General features: G+C 43.2%; 4 protein-coding genes across 6 annotated transcripts in view; 2 read left to right on the forward strand and 2 right to left on the reverse strand.

The window, feature by feature from the left end:
- Positions 1-838: 838 nt before the first annotated feature.
- LOC135631926 (phenylpropanoylacetyl-CoA synthase) lies at positions 839-2,435 on the reverse strand. The gene is made up of 2 exons (XM_065140074.1): positions 2,093-2,435; positions 839-1,978 (listed from the first exon to the last, which is right to left on the reverse strand). The coding sequence occupies exons 1-2, from the start codon at positions 2,268-2,270 to the stop codon at positions 987-989; spliced, it is 1,170 nt and encodes a 389-aa protein (XP_064996146.1). The 5' UTR covers positions 2,271-2,435; the 3' UTR covers positions 839-986.
- A 4,241-nt stretch (positions 2,436-6,676) lies between these two features.
- On the reverse strand, positions 6,677-8,859 carry LOC103975556 (phenylcoumaran benzylic ether reductase Pyrc5). The gene is made up of 5 exons (XM_009390554.3): positions 8,594-8,859; positions 8,358-8,495; positions 7,450-7,687; positions 7,154-7,357; positions 6,677-7,071 (listed from the first exon to the last, which is right to left on the reverse strand). Exons 1-5 carry the CDS (start codon positions 8,783-8,785, stop codon positions 6,905-6,907), a joined length of 939 nt encoding a protein of 312 aa, XP_009388829.2. The 5' UTR covers positions 8,786-8,859; the 3' UTR covers positions 6,677-6,904.
- Positions 8,860-16,356: 7,497 nt separating this feature from the next.
- Positions 16,357-18,496, forward strand: LOC103975555 (polygalacturonase At1g48100-like). Of its 2 annotated transcripts, none has more exons than XM_009390553.3 (7): positions 16,357-16,657; positions 16,743-16,871; positions 16,982-17,131; positions 17,217-17,264; positions 17,359-17,566; positions 17,669-17,859; positions 17,949-18,496. In XM_009390553.3, the coding sequence occupies exons 1-7, from the start codon at positions 16,379-16,381 to the stop codon at positions 18,306-18,308; spliced, it is 1,365 nt and encodes a 454-aa protein (XP_009388828.2). In that variant the 5' UTR covers positions 16,357-16,378; the 3' UTR covers positions 18,309-18,496. The 2 variants fall into 2 exon arrangements, with proteins under 2 accessions (XP_009388828.2, XP_064994080.1); XM_065138008.1 differs by having other exon boundaries at positions 17,220-17,264.
- Positions 18,497-18,812: 316 nt separating this feature from the next.
- The window catches only part of LOC103975554 (structural maintenance of chromosomes protein 3), a 16,978-nt gene continuing 14,120 nt past the window's right edge, over positions 18,813-21,670 (forward strand). The window contains exons 1-10 of one of the 2 annotated variants that reach the window (XM_065139451.1): positions 18,813-18,857; positions 18,968-19,097; positions 19,250-19,325; positions 19,787-19,825; positions 19,960-20,027; positions 20,114-20,185; positions 20,972-21,051; positions 21,138-21,216; positions 21,302-21,419; positions 21,500-21,670. The exon at positions 21,500-21,670 is cut by the window's right edge and continues 5 nt beyond it. In XM_065139451.1, coding sequence (XP_064995523.1) covers positions 19,083-19,097; positions 19,250-19,325; positions 19,787-19,825; positions 19,960-20,027; positions 20,114-20,185; positions 20,972-21,051; positions 21,138-21,216; positions 21,302-21,419; positions 21,500-21,670 — 718 coding nt within the window. In that variant the 5' untranslated portion in view covers positions 18,813-18,857; positions 18,968-19,082. The remainder of the gene's footprint in view (positions 18,858-18,967; positions 19,098-19,249; positions 19,326-19,786; positions 19,826-19,959; positions 20,028-20,113; positions 20,186-20,971; positions 21,052-21,137; positions 21,217-21,301; positions 21,420-21,499) is intronic. The other variant, XM_009390552.3, reaches the window with a different exon arrangement.

A 21,670-nucleotide genomic window follows, 5' to 3' on the forward strand; every position in this document is an offset into this window, starting at 1 on the left:
CTCTCCATTGTTTCAAACGTTCAATAAATATTTGTTTAGAGTCCTTCTCACTGATTGATCTGCTTCATACGTTTGGGTTCAGTTTCACGCGTATAACTTAATGCACATCAATTTACGAACGCGTTCAAACAGATAGGATCACAGCTCCTGCCCGTCCGTACGGACTCCAAATCGAAGTCGCCGTCAGCGAAACAACACCGATCGTCTCTCCCTACGTGAGTCGTAGGTGATAGAGATAGATTTTCCGAGCAAATCTTTTTATTCTCCGATCAAACTTCTTCGATAATTATTCTTATCTTCTATTATTTTTATTATGGTATCAGAATAGTGAGAAAAACGAAGCTCCTTTGACTACTGACCAATGCCACTGAGAAAAACAAAGCTTCGCCCTTGCCTTCGGTCGCTGCAGCCAAATTCCTATCCTCATCTTCCTCATCGCGATAATCTTCGTTGATCTGCCAATAATCGATGGACTTAAGAGGAACAAAAGTAACGCCTGTGCCCTCACAGCAATGGTCAAACACAAGCATACATGACGGCATCGTCTTTTTTAAAGATACGTCGAGTTAAGATATGGATTCAAATAACATGAAAGTTATATAGATCCGACCGACCTCTACTAATGTTTATTCGGCTTCTTTAATTATTATTTTTATTAAATTAAAAATTGATTGGGGATGGAAATAATTTTCATCGTTATATTAAGCATTAGTTCGATGATGATTGCTGGATTTATCATATGAATTCGGTAGTAGCACTGTTCTGCGTCTCCGATTATGATATTGGATGGCGTAGTTGAGGATAATAAATGGGGAAGCGGGAAACATTGGTCGACGCGAAAACAAGTGAAGTATTCTGCCACCGATAATAATAAGTATGAACAGTGGTCGGAGAGTTTTGGACTCGATTTCAGAGTGTGTCGTTGACGGGTGTCTGAGATCCCGCAAGTGCCTCGATCCGTTTAGGGGTTTGCTTGATATGGAAGACTAGATTTGCACGCTGTGGAGGACGACGGTCTCGATGGAGAGGCCCGGGCCGAAGCCGAGGAGCACGCCCCAGTCGAGACCGTCGCCGGTGGTGGCTTGGCCCGCCGCCGCCGACCGCTTCCGCATCTCGTCCAGGATGAAGAGAACCGTGGCGCTCTGCATGTTTCCGTACTCGCTAAGCACGTGGCGAGTCGCCCCGAGGCGATCCTTGTGCAGCTCCAGCCGCGCCTCCACCTGGTCCAGGATGGCCCGCCCGCCCGGGTGCACCACCCAGAATAGCTGGTTCCAGTCCGAGAGGCCCAGCGGCGCTAACGCCGCCGCCAGGCTCTGCTCGATGTTGCTGGCGATGATGGCCGGCAGCTGGCTCTTGAGGTGGAAGGTGAGGCCGACCTCCCGGAGGTGGCCCCCCACCGCCTCCGCGCTCTCCGGGAGCATCACCTGCGACGCCGACGCCACCTCGAAGATGGGCCTTTCGACCCCCTCGACCGGGTCCGCCCCCACGACGAGCGCCGCCGCCCCGTCGCCGAATAGGGCCTGCACGATGAGGCTCTCCATGTGGGCGGCGTCGGGGCCGCGGTAGGAGAGCACGGTGATCTCGGAGCAGACGGCAAGCACACGGGCGCCACGGTTGTTCTCCGCGAGGTCCTTGGCGACGCGGAGCGCCGTGCCGCCGGCGTGGCAGCCGACGTTGTAGAGCATGACGCGGCTGACGGACATGGGCAGGCCGAGGAGCTTGAGGAGCTGGAGATCGGAACCGGGCATGTCGACGCCGCTGGCGGAGCAGAAGACGAGGTGAGTGATGTCCGACTTGGGGCGCCCCCACTCCTTGATGGCCTTGGCGGCGGCCTCCTTGGCCAGCTCCGGCACTGCGGTCACCACGATCTCCTGACGCGCGTCGAAGGAGGGCGCCATGGGAGCCAACAGGCTCGGGTTCTCCCTCAGGATCTCCTCCGTCAGATACAAGTGCCGCTTCTTGATCGCCGCCTTCTCACCTATACAATACCCGCATCATTCGGACACACACATAAACGAACAGCTCAAATATGATGATTCGGAGGGCAACGAAACGAAAAAAGGATGAACTCTCGAGGACGAGCGCGTCTTACAGATGCGTCTGAACTTGGCTTTGAGATCCTGCAAGTGCTCCGAGTTGGTAACCCGAAAGTAGAAGTCAGGATAAGCGCTCTGGTCGATGACGTTGCTGGGGTTCGCGGTGCCGATGGCCAAGATCGTCGCCGGGCCGTCGGCGCTCTGCGTCGTGCGGAAGCCGTTCGTGCACTCCATGGCGGGCCGGAGGGCAGGAAGACAGGGAAGCGAGGTGAGAAAGACGGCCACCGGAGTAGACTCTTGGCGAGGATGGATGCCGAGATATGCCAGTAATATAGCGCGTATATATAGACCTCAAGTGCATCTCCGGAGCAAATATTAGCACGCATGCGTGATGAACAGAAATGGGTGGAGTGGGCGACGGCCTGAGACTGTGCATTGCGATGCTGACTCTAGTCAATCGCAGACGGTCGACGTTGGCAGGGCCCATTATTTCGATCCACCAACCGTATGTGAGGTAGATCTGAAATGTATGTGAGGTAGATCTGAAATGAAGACCGTATGGTATTTCCATTCCGTATGTCTTGTTTCCATTTTCCATTGATCCCAAAAAATGAAGCTTCGTATCTAATTATTGTAGGAGACGGGAAAGAGACAACGAGGGTTGGGTTACGGACATGTAGGAAGGTGCGTCGTGTGACCCTCGACCTCGAATGAAGTTGTCCTCATCGGAGGCCAAAAGGTTATCTTCATGTGGTTGGTGACCTAACATTTACGTTCCGCTCGGTGGCTCCGTCCGGGTTACGTGGGTGGGGCGCGGGTCGACCGCCGTGTGCTCGACCACCTGGTAAGACTGAACGGTCGAGATGCGTGCACGTCCAACGTCGTCATCCTGACGCGAGACTGACATCAGACGGCCATCGACGTAGAGTGGGTGAGTGAGGACATGGGGGTGGGGTCCGCAGTCGGTATCGGGGCCACGAACCTTACGCCATATAGATCACGTATGTATCAGATGGAAGATGGACCGTAAGTCACACGTCATTCTTATCTTGGATTTGGACCCACATAATCGTAGATTCTTTCCGTTCATCGATCACTCTCTCTTATTTCAGAATAATTTTAACTACTATTTAACTTGATTGATTTGGATGGTGTGAAAAGATAATTAGATTCAATTGTGACCGTAGCTGCGGTACGAATGACGATCCAAAAAAACGCTTCATGGTTTCTGTTACGGTAAGTAATTTTTTTAGCCGTGACCTCAGGGTCTATGCGGCTGGTTCAGGGCTCCAAATGGCTGAGATCAGACATGGCTCCCCTTGGGATCTTGCGGTGGCCGATGCAGGGGACCTGGCTGGAAAGTTCCGCGATGCCGAGTAGGGTTAGCTTCGGTCGGGTACCTGCACACAGGTCGGGTCGGTGGCTCGGCCCGGCCCCTCCGACGATCAAGTCAGTGATATGGAGTGGAGTTATTGAGTGAGATCGTCCCCCCCTTTGCCCGTTGGGAGCCAAGGGGTATTTATAAGTGGGTTTGATGTTACCTGATGTGCCATCCTGTCGGAGCAGGGCCGTACCTCTGAGGGCGTCTGCAGTCGTCGTGGGCGTTGCGTGGAAGGCCGAGCTGTCGTAGGGCGTGGGGAGGGTCAGTCGACGCCTTCCCCTGCTTCGGTCGGTCATGAGGGGTCAGCCGATGAGGTCGTTTGGGTACGGTGGGTTCGGGTGTACGTTACGTCGGTGTTAATGCTCGCTCCCTGGGGCAGTGTGCCGCACAGGAGTGTCTGATGTGAGGGGTGTATTACGTCAAATCTGGCGTGTTATGTCAAATCCGTTTTTACCCCTATCAGTTTCCGTCCACATCTTTTCTTACTCCAAATGAGTCGGTCCTCGCAATCATGTGCTGGGTCTTAGGTATAAGACTGACAATACAACATGGCAGGGGTGTCAACGTGTCGATCCACGACCCCTTCGTCATCGTGGCGAGAGCTCGATGAATTTGGAAGAAGAAAATGTATTATTTGTTCACATTGGTTGGTTCGAATTGATTGCGAGAAACGTCAAGTTTGATGGCTCGAGAAAGTGAGTGGGTCCTGCAACATATTAATTCAACACCGCTAGACTTGTTTGGGTTCACTACAGTCAAAAGCCAACCGCTTCGCTTTCTTCCAACCAACCCTTAGTGTGACGCGCCAAAAGAATAGAAGCCACAGGAGGAAGACGACACGAGTCCATAAAGCCAGTCCGATACCGACGGGCAGCTCTACGATTTGTGTTCACCGTTAATCCGCTGATGATGATCCCACCTCACCCTCCCTCCCCTTTGAATTCAGCTTTAATCTATGGACGATATGTGATGTGGTAGGTGAAGCTCTTTGTTTATCGTTGGCTTTTTCTCTGGTGGCGAGCACATGTCATCTTTCATCTTTGTTTCCGGTCAACCACACCAACCATGATCTCGGACTTGCGACCTTCTCTCTCTCTCTCTCTCTCTCTCTCTCTCTCTCTCTCTCTCTCTCTCTGTGGTGGGGATGCGGTAATTGGGTTGCAATCTGGCCGAATTAGACCCGGCCCAACTGAGCCCAAGTTGGGATTTCGGACGAATCCATCACGCGTGCCAATGTAGAGTGTTTTGTTGGTAAAGACAGGAACAAGAGAAATGAGAGAGTGGTTCTTCAGATGGTCAAATCTGAATTCGAGTCAATGACCGTCCGTGCATGGCTTAACCCGAGATGGACAAAGGTGACACGCACGACACAGCGGACTTATATCCCTGAGACATGCGCAACACTACGGAATGAGTCGTGTAGAGAATTGCGATCACGTAGCTGACCAGAAAGCCAGATGGCCTTATTTGTTCGAGTATTTGCGATAACATTCTCCGCAATCCGAGCAATTTCTCGAGTCCAATAGACGTGTCGATCGACATATCAGTGGCCTCGGATTTCTCTCTCTCTCTCCTTCCTTCTTCCCCAAAAGCTCCCGTTTCTTCTTGCACAGTTGAGATATGCCTCCGAGAGGCTACGCTCTGGTGTTCTTCTTCTGGGCTCTGCTCGCCATCATCACCCCAACTCTTGTTGTATGGTCAGCATCAGCAAAACAAAGTTATGACCCCACAGGTACGAGGCATTTTTCTTGAAGATTTGTTCACATTGGAATGAGTTTTTTTTTTTCTGATTTGGCTGCATCAAAATAAACTGTAGTTTCCATCTTTTACGTGGCAGGAGTAGTAAGAACGTCGAAACCTTTTAACCCTATGATTTCACTTCGTAGAGAAACTAATTTCTCCTCCATTTCATCTGATATCAGAGGCGACATATGATGTGAAGGTTAGCAGGAGAACGATGGGCATTGCAGAGACTGGCCAGTCGAAGAACACCACAGCGAGGACAACGGTACGAGCACCAAGACTAGCGCCAGCGCCAGCTCCAGCTCCAGCTCCTTTGACAGGGAATGACACAAGCAGCTGACGGACATCAGTTATCTGATCGTGTTTTCGAGGAATTAATAAGGAGAATGGATGCCAATGAAGTGAAACCGGTGAATGAAGCACTCGTATCTTTTCTGCATTTGGGGTTGCATGACGGCTGATTGATCTGCTAATTAACACGATGATGTACTTCTACATTACCTTCGAACTATGTGTTTGTGTAAACAACTTTGTGCCGTGGCCTCGGGGCCGACGCGGCTTGTTCCGGGATCGAATGGCGGAGATCTTTGCTCGAGGTCTCTCGGGATTGTTAAAGTGACCGACCGCGCGGATCGGATCGCGTCGGGCTTCGTCGGGGTATCTGAGAGGAAGGCGTCCCGACGTGGCTTGTTTCGAGAGAATAGCTTCGTCTCCTTACCTGGACACAGGTCGGGTTGGAAACTCGGCCCGACCCCTCCGACGATCAAATCAGTGATGTGGAGTGGAGTAGTTCTTCTGCCCCTCCCCCCTCTCCACCCCTCAGAGGGGCGGGGCTTTTATAGGGTGACTTATCGTGTCTGATACGACTGCTTGAAGAGAGCGGGTTGCGTCTGACGCTAGTATTGGCGTGGCGTGAAGAACAGAGTCTGAACAGGTCGTTAATGGGCCTCGGTCTGCATTCTGGTGCGTTTGACCGGGTTCCGTCGAGCCGATCGAGGCGTGAGGCGTCATCAGGCGTCGGTCGAGTCTCATCATAATTACTGTCCTTATCAAGTCGTCAGTCGAGTCTCATCATAATTACTGTCCTTATCAAGATGTCAACCGAGTCTCATCATAAATATTATCCTTATCACTATGTGTTCTGTTTTCTTCCCCACAATAATTGTCGGTGACGCTTTGTGTAGCACTTGTTGTGCTTATCCCAGGACGAATTTGCGTTGGTACACTGCTAAACACCAGAAGTGGAATCGATCCCGTGAATTTAATCTCAGAAATGGTTTTCGTTTCTCAATTGTGAACTGTTCATTTGTGTTCTTAAGGGAGATTTATGATCGAGTGAGAATAACTCAATATCTTAATTTTACCGTGTATAATTATCGAATCACAGTATCAACTACTGTACGCGGGAGTAGATTGGTCGACCATATACGATCCTTCGCTTTCTGGCCAATTTAATGATAATTCGAGAGCATTCTATGGTGCGCAGCGAGGAGCAGAAATTGAAGCCACAAGCAGCTAAACGGAACAAAGCGCCTTATTAATTTAGTATTCTGGGAAGGAGGACAACAAAATTATTTAGCGGCGATGGCGCTCGAACAAGAAAGAGGAAGAACAGCGGGCAACATACGGCCATTACAGCACGGGGCACAAGAAAAGCATCAACCACAACACACACTCATCGAACCGTCCAAGCCAAGCTGCCTACGTTGTTGACCGGCTGCTAGCCACCGACGACGACGTGCTCTCACAGGAAACGGTTCAGGAATTCGTCAACGGTGGTGTACTTGACGTCAGGGAACAGAGCCGTGGCCTCCACGCCGAAAGATGGCTCGATCTCGAAGTTGGTGTGGTCACCCTTCACAAAGGCGGAGTGGCAAATAGAGAGCATGACGTTGAGAGGGATTGGCGCCTCTGAAAGACAGAAGCAATTGGGTTAGCAGACGGGCTTACAGGTCATGGAAGTATTACGCACAGAAAGGAAGTTCCTAAGCACCTTGGATCTGCTTCAGGACTTCTTCTTCTGGGACGTAGACCCTCTCGAAGGTCTTGCCGACCTTCTTCTCCCAGAGGGAAATGAGCTCGTTATGAGACAAGATGTTGGCGGAAGGTCTCAGATATAGAACCTTGTTCAGGGTTCTCGGATCATCCACTGCTTTAATTGTGTATGTCCCGATGTCGTCTTCATTGAGAAAGATCGCTGTTGTAGGAGGAAAAAAAACGCCATCAAATAAGAGATGGCCATATATTTTACATCTTGCAAAAGAAGACGAAGAGGAATTCACGCCATACCTTTTGTGTTCCCGTCACCTAAGATGACAACCTTGTCCGTGGGAGGACCAGTGGCTCCTGCCTGTCCCAATACCGGGAGGAAATACCCACCGAAGAAGTTGGAAGATACAAAGGTGTAAGGGATCCCCGATGCCTCAACAGCCCTTCTAATTTGTTGCTTGACGACAAAGGTCGACTTTGCTGGCTCCACAGCATGGCTTCGGTCTACGTCGTTGCCAAACTCCGATGGAAGGTACCTCTGCGAACTCACCCATGATGCAAACATTCAGCTTGAAACTTTTAGGAAGAGGAAGCCACATTTTGATGTGCATTCCGTAGTTCAAATCAACATCTTTGATATTTAGTATGGAATGTTTGGTATCTACCGCAACAATGGTAATAATTCCTACCCAATTCATTGTGATGTTGCTCTGGTTTATTCCATTAGCTGATAGTGTTCAACAATACGGCAATAAATTTTCTACCTTATAATACATCAAGAAACAAAAGCAGCCCAAAAATTGGACTAAAAGATCATCTTCAATTCAAAAAACATCAAGTAAATGGCTAACGTCAGTCATCCTAAGAGGATTTATATCATAATCTGTTCAACACTATTTACTCTTAATTCTTGAGGGGTTTAGGAATTCAAGATCATTCACCCCTTAAGAGGACAGGGAATGACAAAAAAATCGTTTTTTTTTAATGTAGCACTTCTTCTTTTTATTTTCTTTGTTTCCCCAACAATTTCAGAGTAATAAATTATGGAGATTATGGCACATATCTTTTGATTTAGATCAGATCCTGTTCGGGACAGGGCTTTTCTTCCTCCCCTGTCCCCCCTCCTCCTTGCCAACATCCTTCCCCTTTCCGATTACTACCGATTGCATCGTAGATTAAAAGAATTGTAGAGGAGGAAAAAGGGGCACCTTGATGTGTCCTCCGGCTTCTTTGATGGCGTCGATGATCTTAGTCTGATCACTCAGCTGCCCGAAGCCGACGGGGGAGATGACCACATCCACCAGCTTGATCGCCTTAACCAGACTCTCGTGGTTATATATATCCCCCTATCGATCAGACGACAGGACGAAGCTCTCATCAGAAAAAGGGCTCCCGGAGGGAGAAGAAGAGGAGCGCGGTGTGGTGCGGTTGGCATCAACTTTACCTGGACCAGGGTGACGCCGGCGGCCTGGAAGTCGCTCAGGAGCTTGCCCTTCTCGGGTTGGCCGGCGGGGGCGGTGGTGCTCCGGACGAGAGCGAAGGTAGGGTTACCTAACCTGGCGCTCGCAAACACGATGAACTTGCCGATGTACCCCGTGCCCCCGATGATCAGGATCTTGCTCTTCTCGCTCGCCATTCTCTCCTCGGTCAACGATTATCTCCTTTTCCCCTTGTTTTCTCGCAGGATCGCGGTGGTGAGGGAGGCCGTGGCGGAGCGACTCCATTTATAGGCCATGATTCATCGGCAAGCTTCGGTGTCCACAACAATTACGATCCCCGAAATGACTGCCCTTTTTTTTTTTTTTGCTTCGGTTCAAAGGAAAATGGATGGTTGACGTGACTTTCCGTGCAAATCCGGTGGGACGAACTTGGCCCACGATCGCGTCTACGTTCAGCAAGCGACGCACCGCTGAACCGATCGATCGGTCCAATCCGTAATCCGGTGATTCCGGCCGAACCCAAATCGGGATCGATCCGACCGTGAGTTAGTCCACTTGCTAAATTATATATTCGCAGCATCCCTGTGCAAAATTAAGATCGTTCAAAATCGACGGTGCATGGTCAATTTTGATGGCCCCCAAAAATCAACGCATGCTCACGTCCCCTTCTGAGTCTCGCGGTCAAAATTGTGTGCTCGATCAAAGACCAATTTCCCGTTGCATCCTAATTAAATGTAACAAGTAGGAGAAATATAATAATAATGCGGAGGATAATTGGTACTATGGTTAGGTGGGTGGATCCCAAAGAGTTGATGTATTTTAATTTTGATTAATTATTTATATTATAAGCAAGATAAATAAATACGTCGTATATTTAGTCCATCAACCGGGGGTTGGTGGGTCGCCGTCCGCCAGCGGGCGATGCCGTATCCGAATTGCTGTTTGCTATGTGACCAACAACGCACCTGCGACTGGTGATGGCCGTCATGTTCTTCCTCTTTTGACTGCCTGTGCTATTACGTATTAATCAGTCACTTAAGAAGCTGTCGATCATTATATGCATACGTATACGTTGGATTGCCGTTCATGTATTTATTTTCGATTAGTTGTTGCTCACTCGTCCATCGCTCTGACTCGGTGCATTTGGTCATCCTCTGACCTGTAGTCGGGTCGTCGGTCCAACCAACCTACCCGTCCGGTCGAAGGACACTGCATGTTAAAAAGCTGTTGTCATGCTTTGGACGTTACCTTCGACGGGACACGATTTGGAACGCTTCGCGGAAGGCCAAAGCGACCACAAAGAAAAATAATGTTTCACCTCTACTTTTTAAAGTGTAATGAAAAAAATATTATTACTACAACACGAGAGAGAGAGAGAGAGAGAGAGAGAGAGAGAGTAGGTGATGAGCTGTTTAGCGTCAAACTATGTTAGTCTCTAGGATATTGTTAGTGTAAACAACCTTAAGCCGTGGCATCGGGGTCGACGTGGCTCGGTTCGAGTCCGGATGATGGGGGATCTTCCTGGGACGTTCCTCGAGACTGCTGAGGTGGTCGATTACGGTGGTCCGATCGGGATGGGGTCGTCGTTTCCTCCGGACAAGAACTCCTCGCCTGCGCGTCCAGTGGGACCTTCGGCTTCGCACCTGCACAAAGGTCGGATCGGGGTGCTCAGCCCGACCCCTCCGACGATCAAGTCAGATGAAGTGAAGAGGTTTTTTTTTTTTCTTTTTTTTCCCCCCTTTTCCCCTGCGCCTCTCGGGAGCGAGGTTTTTATAGGGTTACTTGCTGTGTCTATTGTGTCTGTTTTGCAGGGAGCAGGATCGTACTCCCGGCCACGTCTAATAACGGTGTTGGCGTGAATGATTGGGCCTGAGCAAGATATTAATGCCCCTCGACCGGTGTTCTGGTCCGTTTGACCAGGTGTTGTCGGGTCGATCGAGCCGTGAAGCGTCATCTGGGGTAGCTAACGTTAGCCCGAGTCTTATCGCCATTATTATCCTCAGATATGTTGAAGGCACTTAAAAGAGTCACTTGAGGGGTTATGGATAATTAAAATGATAAAATCGATCATTTAATATGTTAATTCGAATAGTAGAATTATAAGGTTGTAAGGATTATCGATTCGTAAAGTAAAACTTAGAATGGTGGAATTATTTGTGGGGGAAAATATTACCACATATTTTGACTATGCATGATGTTAGAACGAATAAATATGAAAATGAGTACTTTGAAGAGTAGCGTGAATGATTTGAACTGAAGATTGTGAAATCTTATTTTATTTTATTATGCTCTAAATTATATTATAGTTATCGACCCAATATCTTAAATTTAAGGACTTATATACGTAAACTAATTCAATTTGCCATCAGAGAAGTCTTCTTTCATCGTCAAAGTACAATATTCAACGTATGATTCAAGTTAACCTCCCCACGAAAATGAACCAAAATAGTTCATAATAATTCTCTGATAGGTGACGTGTAAAAACATAAAAGACGTCAACTCTTTCTTCCTTGTCTCGATCGTTTGCCAAGTTGATTGACTGAATGACGATATCATTAAGATGAGAAAGCGATAGTGTCGAATGACTTGTTTCGAATTGGAATATAAATACAATGGGAAAGATGTTGAGATATCAATAGAAAAGTTGGTCGATTTAGAATCAGTCGTCCCATTTCTTTACTTCCCATCTAAATGACTTGTTTCGAATTGGAATATAAATGTCATACGATTGAAAGTTAATGAGGAGATGTTGTGGAAGGAGAAGAGTGTTGAATGCAACTTCCTCATGTGTCAAACAAATTCCTGATTTCATATCAATCGCCTGTTAGTTCTTAATGGAAATAAATATCACATAGAAGAATTGACCAAACATGCAGTCGCCCACTTTGATTGATGTAATTAGCTAACATAAACATAAAGTTAATTTAACCAAAATTATGTCAAGAAAAACTATTGATCCATTCGCTTGATTTAATGAGGTTGAATCACTGGTTCATAATACTTATATCGTAAAATAATAGTGTATTCATTCAATCCATATAAATCAATTCAAATTTAGTACAGCTTATAATAGGAGACCAAAATGGAGTGTCACAAATACTATAATCACATCAATAATATTAGCAAAATTATCCTTTTTATACAAAATATGGGCTTTCACAAAATTTCTAGCCAATAAAAGAACTGCAATATACTTCTTATTAGTGGTTTTATTAACCTGTGAAAAAAAATCAGAATGATGCTAATAGTACACACCTATGACAACAAATTCATATCCAAATGGTGCATTATTCACTAAAATCACAAAACTGGATGGAAGAAAAACACCAAATCAGAAAAAGAAGAAGAAGAAGAAGAAATCCACAAGTTCTGATTACTCTCGATCGTGTAGGGAGTCATTTGCTATTTACTTCCAAAAAAAATCATATTCTTACAATATAGTAGACAGATATATTGATTGGCTGATTGATTCATAGTTGAATGGATATATAGATGGATATTAGATAGATATATAGATAGACAGATGCCAAGATTTAGTTCAGCAGAAAAAGAAAAGACCATCGAACTATTGTGATTCTTTTGAGATATCCACTTACTATTTAACTCCAGCTATCTCTAAGAATAGCAGATCCTAAACTAATCGTGCGACTTAAATGGTTTGAAGTGATTGATTTCTGTAAAACTGCAACGAGAAGAAAGAGAAGATAGCAAAAGGGATGACGAGTAATTCTAATATGTAGTATTTTCGATTCATCTAAAAGTATTTATTTATATTTACCAAAAATAAAATATTTTTTTTAAAAAATAATTATAATCAATAAATCTTCTTATCCTCAACTATTTATCTTAATTTTATTTTTTTAATCTTTTGTTACATCTAATCCTAACTATTTATATTAAATTTATCATTCTTTTAATTCAAAATAGTTATAACCCAAAGTTAACTTTGAAAAAACTAATTTTTTTTTCTTTTGACAAAACTTTTGTAATGATATCGACAAGCTAGTCTTCAGTATTATAGGAGTCTATTTGAATTTCTCTTTTTTCAATCAGTTTACGAATAAAATAATATCAAACTTTGATATGTTTGGTGTACTTACAAAAAAATATGATTCTTCATCGTTGCAATAATGGACTTATTGTTGTAGAAGATTTTAGTTGGTTTATCTTATTTTTCTTAAAGATCTATTAAAATTTTTCGAAGCTAAATTATTTGACATCTTGTAACAACATATTATTCATCTCAGAGATTTATGTTCAACTTCTTAGTTATAATATCATACAGTCTGAGACATTTTATTTTATTACTAAACCCCACAAATATGTATTTAATATTTTTATCATCAAATTTGCTTCTTTTTTATGTAGGAACACAAAAGTAAAAAAATCAAATCAAATGCATATGAATAACTTACATTTGGATTTCTATTCAACCATGTTTCATAAAGTATTTTTTTTTCCTTGTACAAAGCAGCTTAACAAATATATTATTGTACTTGCAGCTTCTGCCTAAAAGTCGTTTGCTATTAATTTTTCTTTAAGCATACACATGGTAGTCTTTATCGGTTCTTCCACTCTTCTAATATATTTTGTTAGAAGGTATAGCATGCAGCTAGTTTTCTGTAAATGTCTAAATTCTTATAATAATAAAAATTTGAAAGTGAATTCACCCTAAATAAGAAAAGCCTAAGTTTTTTTCTTTTAGAAAATAAACTCACATCATCCTGCGACAATCATATGTAAATAACAGAAAATATTTACTTCTATGAGATAGTTTGCACAGGCTCATGAATATCTTTATGCATAAGTTTTAATCATTCTTTGGCTCCTTGACTTGTATGAAAGAAACTTTCATATTATTTTTTAAAAATAAGTGATTCATAAATAATATTTTTATTCTTAATCTTAGGCAAATCAACTAATATATATTTCTGATTTAATAGTTCTAGTTCATCATAATTCAGACGACTATATCTTTTATGTTATAATGTCGATTCATCAATAAAAATGCATGTAAGAAAATTTTAAAAATAATAAATAAAATATTTTACTTTTTATCATCCTCACAATTACTATCAACTTTTTAGATTTCTTATCACAAATCAAAAATTTTCTTCTCATCACAAATAATACAGGAGCATTTTCTTATCCGTTGTCTTATACTAATGAGATTTTATTTTCAACCAAGAATAAACATCATATCATCAATAAATTTTTTACTATATTCGATATTTATAACAATTGTTTCACCTAAATTTTATTATTATTTTTCATCTACATTATATATCTAATTGAATCATCAAGTCTTTGAAATAAACTTTTGTCCACTATCATATGATTATTACATCCGCTCTTCATCAGATATTATAAAAAAATCTTCTTTATCCTTATTTTTATAATTATTTTTTTCATGATAATTTGTTTGATTTTTGTTCTCATAATTTTTTTTAAGATCATCATTTTTTTATAATAAAAGCTTGAAGGAATATTTGAATTTTTATTTTTTAATGAGTAATGCTTTCTAATATATCTATTTAAAAAAAAAAGACATTGATAAATTTCTTTATTACATTCGAAGTTCCTTTTGTCTCGGTTGATTGGTTTTATCCCTTGTCTTGAGTGCTAGATGATCTTTACTATTGTGATCTTTCTCTTAAGGTCTAGCCCGACCTAGATCATGACAATGTAATAGAAATTATATTAAAATTTGGAGATAAATTTTATAATTTTTTTCTATTACTATTTGATCTTTTAGATTTTTGATCTCATTTGGTTCACAATAAAAGAGACTAAAAAAATGTGATAGATTTAGAATTTTTACCTTTTCTATATCTCAATTTTTTTAAAAAAATATTTTTAAGATTTATTGATGTTAATACCGACATGATTTGGGAAAATAAGAATTTATCTAGTCATTGTAGCATATAGAGAGTTTTTATATCTTTCTACGTATTCTTATTTATTCAACCTTTTTTTATCTTCAATAATATTGGGATCTTATATATCATACTCAACAAAATCATTTTCTATCAAATTCTACGATCCTTATGAAATAAATACAGTTTTCATTTTAATAGTCAAAACAGATAAATTTTCACTTTTGAAGATAGAAAAAAGTTAATTATAAATGCTTACTCTATTGTCTATCATTTTTTTTTCACTTTCTAGATCTATTGACCTCTCTTTCTTTTTTAATCGGTATACTCCAACTAATTTTCTTCAAACGACTATTGAAATATGATAATTCTCTTTTGTAAAACTATAGAAAGATGATAATAAAAAAAATAAAAAATATTTTAAATATATACGATTGGGATAATAGAGATAAGGGGTAAGCCGACGAAGAAGGGTCACACAATACGAGGGATAGAGATGGCTCAAGAAATTTATTAGAAAGATAAGATAGCAAAATCGAATTAGAAAATTTTGAAGAAACACTAAGAATGGGTCGGAGGAGGTCTTCTCATCTTCATCTATTTATCTTAATCTAAATTTATATTTTTTTGTTACATCTAATATTAATTATTCAAATTAATATTATCATCAAGACCATTAATTAAGGTCTTTGACTTGTTGTGAGCACTTGCACAAATGCTACCAAGAGAGCACTTGCACAAATGCTACCAAGAGACATACAGTGATGCATGCACTTTGTCAGCATAAAGATTTCGTAATCCACTCTTACAATCGGACAAGCCATGATCACATGCTAACACACTGTAGAGAGAGAACTGCATGCAAGAACAAGCATCGCCTTCCTACACAGCAGTGTCTTTGTTTGCACCCGACACAACATGCACTTAGTAGCTTATGGCTTTGGAGACGTAATCTTATCTTCCCCGGTCTCAGACTCCATGGTCATTGTTCATCATGAAGAGTTGTTAGCTTAGAGGATTAAACTTTAACTACGTGCACGCATTTGCCCCTCAAACCCTTACAAGAACACATAAATCCATATTGCATGTCATTTAAAATGCCCTCTCAAGTAACCATTTTGGGGTCCACATTATTTTGAGTTTTGGATCCTGTAAAGATCTTATGTGTCGGACCTGTGCTGCATTTGATGTTCCTTGAAACATGCATTAATTACATGAGCAACACGCAAGCAATTACTTTGACTTAATCGAACAATAGGATAAAGACAAAGCTAGTTTGTGCATATTTATGATAATATTGAAGGTGATGCCAACCAATAAGCTCGATTCTGTCATCATCAACAAGATACCAAGAGATAGTTTGAGCATTTGAAGCGTCGTCTACCAACCAATATATTATTGCATGCAACTTAAATTCTTAAATATAATATGTTTAGAAATTAGAATAATCTTTATAAAATTTATGGGATACATGTCATATGGGTTTTTGTTTTGGCTCGTAGCGGATAAAGGACCCAAGGAATGGAACTGACTTGATGTTTCTTTTACCTTAGCCTCGACTGGCGGCTTAGTTAAGTGGGAAGTAGAAGTAATTTGGAGGTCCACCACATGTTTCCTTTGCTTACGGCAGTGGCTAATGGGCATCCACAAAGGAACTGCGATTCACGCCCGTGACCATTGCTGTGTTGACATTGTACGTGTGCCCTTTGATGGTGCAATGCGAAGCTGATACTTGTATTCACTTCCGTCATCCGGTTTGGTATCGTAATCGTAGGTGGATCCACCAAATATGTTTCCATGCAACAGTGCAATAGACAGTAGAATGAGACAAATATGTTCCTTGCGACACTGCCTATTTAAACCCCCTCTCCCTATTGCATTCTCTCACCGGTAAAGAAGAAGAAGAACAAAGACATGGGCAGGGTTAGCGTGAGGGGCTTAGCGACCACCGTCCTCCTCGTGGTGTTCGTTGCATGCTCATGCTTTGCAACCTGTGGCGCGACGAGAGACCTGACCACCTGGTTGGCAGGAAGGAGAGGGAGTGGGAGGTCCCGCCGACCAACGCCGAAGCCGAAACCAAGTTCAGGTCCGTCGCCAAGCCCGAGGTCGTCTCCGCCAGCTCCCCAAGGCGGGGGGGCGTTCAACGTGCTGGATTACGGAGCCAAGGGCGATGGGGTAACCGATGACACCCAGGTGATCGTGGGCCCATTCTTTTTCTTCCATGTTGTAGCAGCACTACCGGATAAGATTCATGATGTTGATGTATCGTTCGTTGCAGGCATTCCAGGCTGCATGGGCAGCTGCTTGCGAGGGATCGCCGTCGAGAGTACTTGTTCCTGCAGACTCGGACTTCCTCGTCGGTCCAATCTCGTTCTCGGGCCCTTGCAAGTCCAACATCTTGTTCCAGGTAAATTGCATCGCTTAAAGAAAGCTGCGAGGAAGAAAGCGGATGTTAAGTTTCCTAATCGACGATCGGCTTATCCAGCAAAGAGTGAGAACTTCTATTATGTCTTGCAGTTGGATGGCAAGATCATTGCTCCTGGTGGTAAAGCTTGGGGCTCGGGTCTGTTACAGTGGCTCGAATTCAGATCGCTGAAAGGTATCAGAATTCAGGGCCAAGGCATCATCGAAGGGCAGGGCAATGCCTGGTGGAGCAGAGACGATCCGGTGAGTCCTCCTCCTTCGCAAATGCCTGGATTCGCAGCCAATTACACCGTGATAACGATCTTGCATGGTGATGATTAATTCCTAGCAGTTCGGCACCGAGCTCAGTGGACGATTGCCGCACGTCAAACCGTCGGTAACAATTCTCCCGATTCATAGCTTAATTTCTTGATGATAGATATGGCCGAGCCGTCGTCGAATGACTTCTTGTCTCGTATATCGTATATCAGGCCGTGAGGTTCTATGGGAGCTCCGATGTAACGGTGACCGGCATCACGATTCAGAACTCGCCGCAGTGCCATCTCAAGTTCGACAGCAGCCATGATATTCAGGTCTTCGGTGTCACCGTCTCTTCCCCTGGAGACAGTCCCAACACTGACGGAATCCATCTCCAGAACTCCGTCGGCGTCTCCATCCATGATACCAACTTGGGATGTGGTAATTCTAAAGATCAGTACCGGTAGTGAGAAAGGCACAGAAAAGAATGAAACAAATGGAAGATGATTAAATTGTTTTCTTGCTGCATGTTTTGTTCCACAGGTGACGACTGCATATCCATCCAAACAGGCTGCTCCAACATCATGGTGCAGAACGTGAACTGCGGGCCAGGTCATGGGATCAGCATCGGAGGGCTCGGCAAGGGCAACACGCAGGCTTCCGTATCCAACGTCACTGTTCAGAACGCGAACATGGTCGGCACGATGACCGGCGTCAGGATCAAGACTTGGCAGGTGATCCACATCTCCTCTGTTCTCGAGGTACAACAATTCTTAGACCTCTTCGGCATCCTCACACGCGTCCTCTTCGTTCCTTGCTGCAGGGTGGATCCGGCTACGTCAAGAACATACGATTCTCAAAGATCAAGCTCTCGCGGGTGGCCACCCCGATCGTCATCGACCAGTTCTACTGCGACCAGAGCAAATGCCGGAACCAAACCTCCGCGGTGGCGCTGTCGGACATCACCTACGACGGCGTCGTGGGGACTTACACCGTCCAGCCGGTGTACTTGGCCTGCAGCGACACCGAGCCTTGCCGAAGCATCCATCTCGACGGCATACAGCTTGAGCTGCTGAAGCAACGTGGAGCTAGCTACGACCCTTTCTGCTGGCAAGCCTACGGCGACCTGCAAGGCCCCACGGAACCTCCCATCACCTGCTTGGAGAATGGAAACTCCAAGTGATGCATCTATCAGCGTCTCCATCCCATTGACACGTTACTTTTAGTGTGCGACTATGTAGGATATCCAGTAATCTACAGTGGATTTGCATGGTATAGGAATGCAGGAAAAGCTGCTTATTTAAAGGCAGTATATCTACGTGATGATTCATGTAAATATAATTCAAGTCAGCGGCAGTCGCATTTTGCGTTCGTCTTCTTCGTTTGGATCAGATCTCCTATGTGTTTGAAGTTGGAACAGTATCACCAACTCCGGTTTCCCCATTCGCGTCGGGTCAGGCCGGACCGGTTCGGATTAATGGATAATCGATTTGGGTCGTTGGGACCCACCTGGTATCCAATCACAAGGAAGGTAGGTCGTTGGACTAGGGCTGGCCTCCAGGCGATGGACTCGTTTAATGGATCGGGTTTACTAAGGTATAGGATCCGAAATGTAATCCGCAAAAAACGGGTTTGGTACTCTACCCGTTATTACATCCCTTTATCTCCCTCCTCTCTTTCCGTTGAAAAGAGAGGGCTCGGGCGGTCAGTAACGAAGCAGAGAGCTTGCGAGGTGAGGGTTCCTCCGCCACTTCCATCCCCCCTTTTCCTCGTTTCCTTCTCACTACTTCGCTTTGATCCGTCTCCTTCTCACTTCCTCGACACCTCCTTGTTCTCCTCCAGCATGTATCTCTTCTCTGGCAAGTTGGAACCCTAGTTTCGCTGGCCGCTGATCGTGTTATTCTCCCGTTCGCTCAGGTCTTTGATGGTCTGACTCAGATCGGCTACTCTTTCCAGGATGCACATAAAGAAGGTATATGACATTTCCCGAGTCCGTAATTTTGCTGTTTTCCTGTGGTGTCGAGTCAGTTCTCTCTTCTCGACCGCTCTTTAAGATTTTTGGTGATCTGGTTTGATTTCTATGTTAAATTCGTGGGGTGTACCTCTGAATAATTCTTGGTTTAGGTTATCATCGAAGGTTTTAAGAGCTACAAGGAGGAGGTCTCGACAGATCCCTTCAGCCCTAAAGTAAATTGCGTTGGTAATGCCTTCTCCCGTATCTTTTGTTGAGCTTGTTCTTCCGCGTTTCCTTCGTTCTATTATGCTCTAGGGAGTTATTCTGGGGAAAGCCCTTCATGAGGAACACTTTGCCTGTTCTGGTTCATACTATATATGTCTCTTGTGAAAGAAAGGGCAGAAATGGATTTGTTTCTGTGGTGACTTACTGACGAAATGAATGTGTGGTAGCTGAACTCAAATCTCCAAAGCCTGAAACCAAATAACTTTCTCTTGAATATGGCTTACAGTTCTTACTGACATATGTCATTTCCACTTAAAATATTTTTGTTTTCCATGCATATGACTAAGATTTGACATTTTTGAGATGTAAGTAACATGATGTAGTAAAATTTGGATTGAAAATAATGTAGTCACTTGCTGCAAAGAATTGCTTACTGAATTTGCATTTTTTTTGTGTGTGTGCATGTTTGTGTGTCTTTTCAGTGGGTGCCAATGGATCTGGAAAGACAAACTTCTTTCATGGTAATAACTTCAATCATCTTTAGTGTCGTTTTGAACTTTAAGTTAGCCAGTTTTAATTTTATAACTTATGTTTGTTCCTTATCATGCTGACTTTTGCTTGGTTTACTCGATTTTTGAAATGGAAATGCATCTAGCTATACGATTTGTCCTTAGTGATCTCTTTCAAAACCTGCGCAGTGAAGACAGGCATGCTCTTCTCCATGTATGCATTCTTTGTTCTTTCCTTCTCTTTGTTTTTTTTTTTCTGGAACCTGGTGATGATTTATTCTTTCTGCAAAAAATGAACAGGAGGGGGCGGGCCACCAAGTGGTGTCTGCTTTTGTTGAGATAGTTTTTGACAATTCTGACAACCGCATCCCAGTAAGTTTTCCACTGATCATTATTGAATATAGGGAATTTCTAAGATTATGCGATGGTCTCAAGCTAATGTATCCAAGCACCTTGGACCAGGAAAATGCCAAAAACATTATGATTATGCATAATTTCTTCTTGTTATTCCATAATTTTGTTCTTGTTGCCTGGTATGATAGTTGGTGATTAAGACTCTGTTTTGCTACTGAGCACTAGTGAATAATATGATAGCTCTTGGATGAATGTATCTCATCGATCAGGAGTCAATAAGGAACTGATTAAGTATAGCTAATCTGAAATATTTGTGTTCAGGATTAGTTGTTGTCATGTTGCTACTGATTTTTTCTCTTGTATTTTGTTTATTTTATTATAAATTATGGGGCTGATATTTAAATTAGTGTAAGATTGGTGTTCTTAGCAATGTACAATACAACCAGGGATTTAGTACTGGTCCTGACAGAGTACAGGGCAGCCTGCAGACTAATATGGTACATTGCCATGATTTATTATTGCCAACAAATAGTTTGAGAAATATTTTGTCAGTAGATGTTGGTATGGTCAGTAGATCCTGTACCAGTTTGACCTTGGCTTGTGAATACAGACCAATATTTGAACGAATGTCACAGCATTAGGAAGTGCAAATTTACAAAGAAAGCTATCATGATCTCCAGGTAGCTTTGTTAAACATGAAATTAAAGTGTGTGAAAAAAAATATTACATGAAGGTTATTCTAGACCTATCATCATGAACAACTTTGATCCTTATTTTTTTTCCTACTAAGAACTTCTGCATCAGGTTGATAGAGATGAGGTGCGTCTACGGAGGACAATAAGTCTTAAAAAGGATGAATATTTCCTGGATGGGAAGCATGTCACGTATGTATCCCTAATGTTGCATTTGTCACTTTAAGCATGATATTTCTTTTCAGAACCAAATTAACTTTCTTACGTTAATGTGTTAGAAAGACAGAAGTAATGAATTTGCTGGAGAGTGCTGGTTTCTCTCGCTCAAATCCTTATTATGTGGTTCAACAAGGGAAGGTAAACAAGCTGATAGTTGGTGTTTACTTTATTTCTTATGTTTATATAATTGCCGTAACCCCTAATTCTTTTCTTATCTTTGTAGATAGCTTCTCTTACCTTAATGAAGGACTCCGAACGCCTTGATTTATTGAAGGAGATTGGTGGGACCCGTGTGTATGAGGAGAGACGGCGTGAGAGCTTGAAGATTATGCAAGAAACTGGTAAATTCAGCTATATAGTGCTCAGAAGGTTTTCCGCTATACAAATTTTCCTATCTTTACATGTTTCTGTTCTCTTCTAGGTAACAAGAGGAAACAAATTGATCAAGTTGTTCAATATTTGGAGGAGAGATTAAGAGAACTTGATGAAGAAAAAGAAGAGCTCAGAAAATATCAACAGCTTGACAAGCAACGAAGGTCGCTAGAGTATACCATATATGACAAGGAACTTAATGGTGTCAGACAGAAATTAG

This window comes from Musa acuminata, chromosome BXJ3-2 (assembly GCF_036884655.1).
Source record: "Musa acuminata AAA Group cultivar baxijiao chromosome BXJ3-2, Cavendish_Baxijiao_AAA, whole genome shotgun sequence".
Lineage (NCBI taxonomy): Eukaryota > Viridiplantae > Streptophyta > Magnoliopsida > Zingiberales > Musaceae > Musa > Musa acuminata.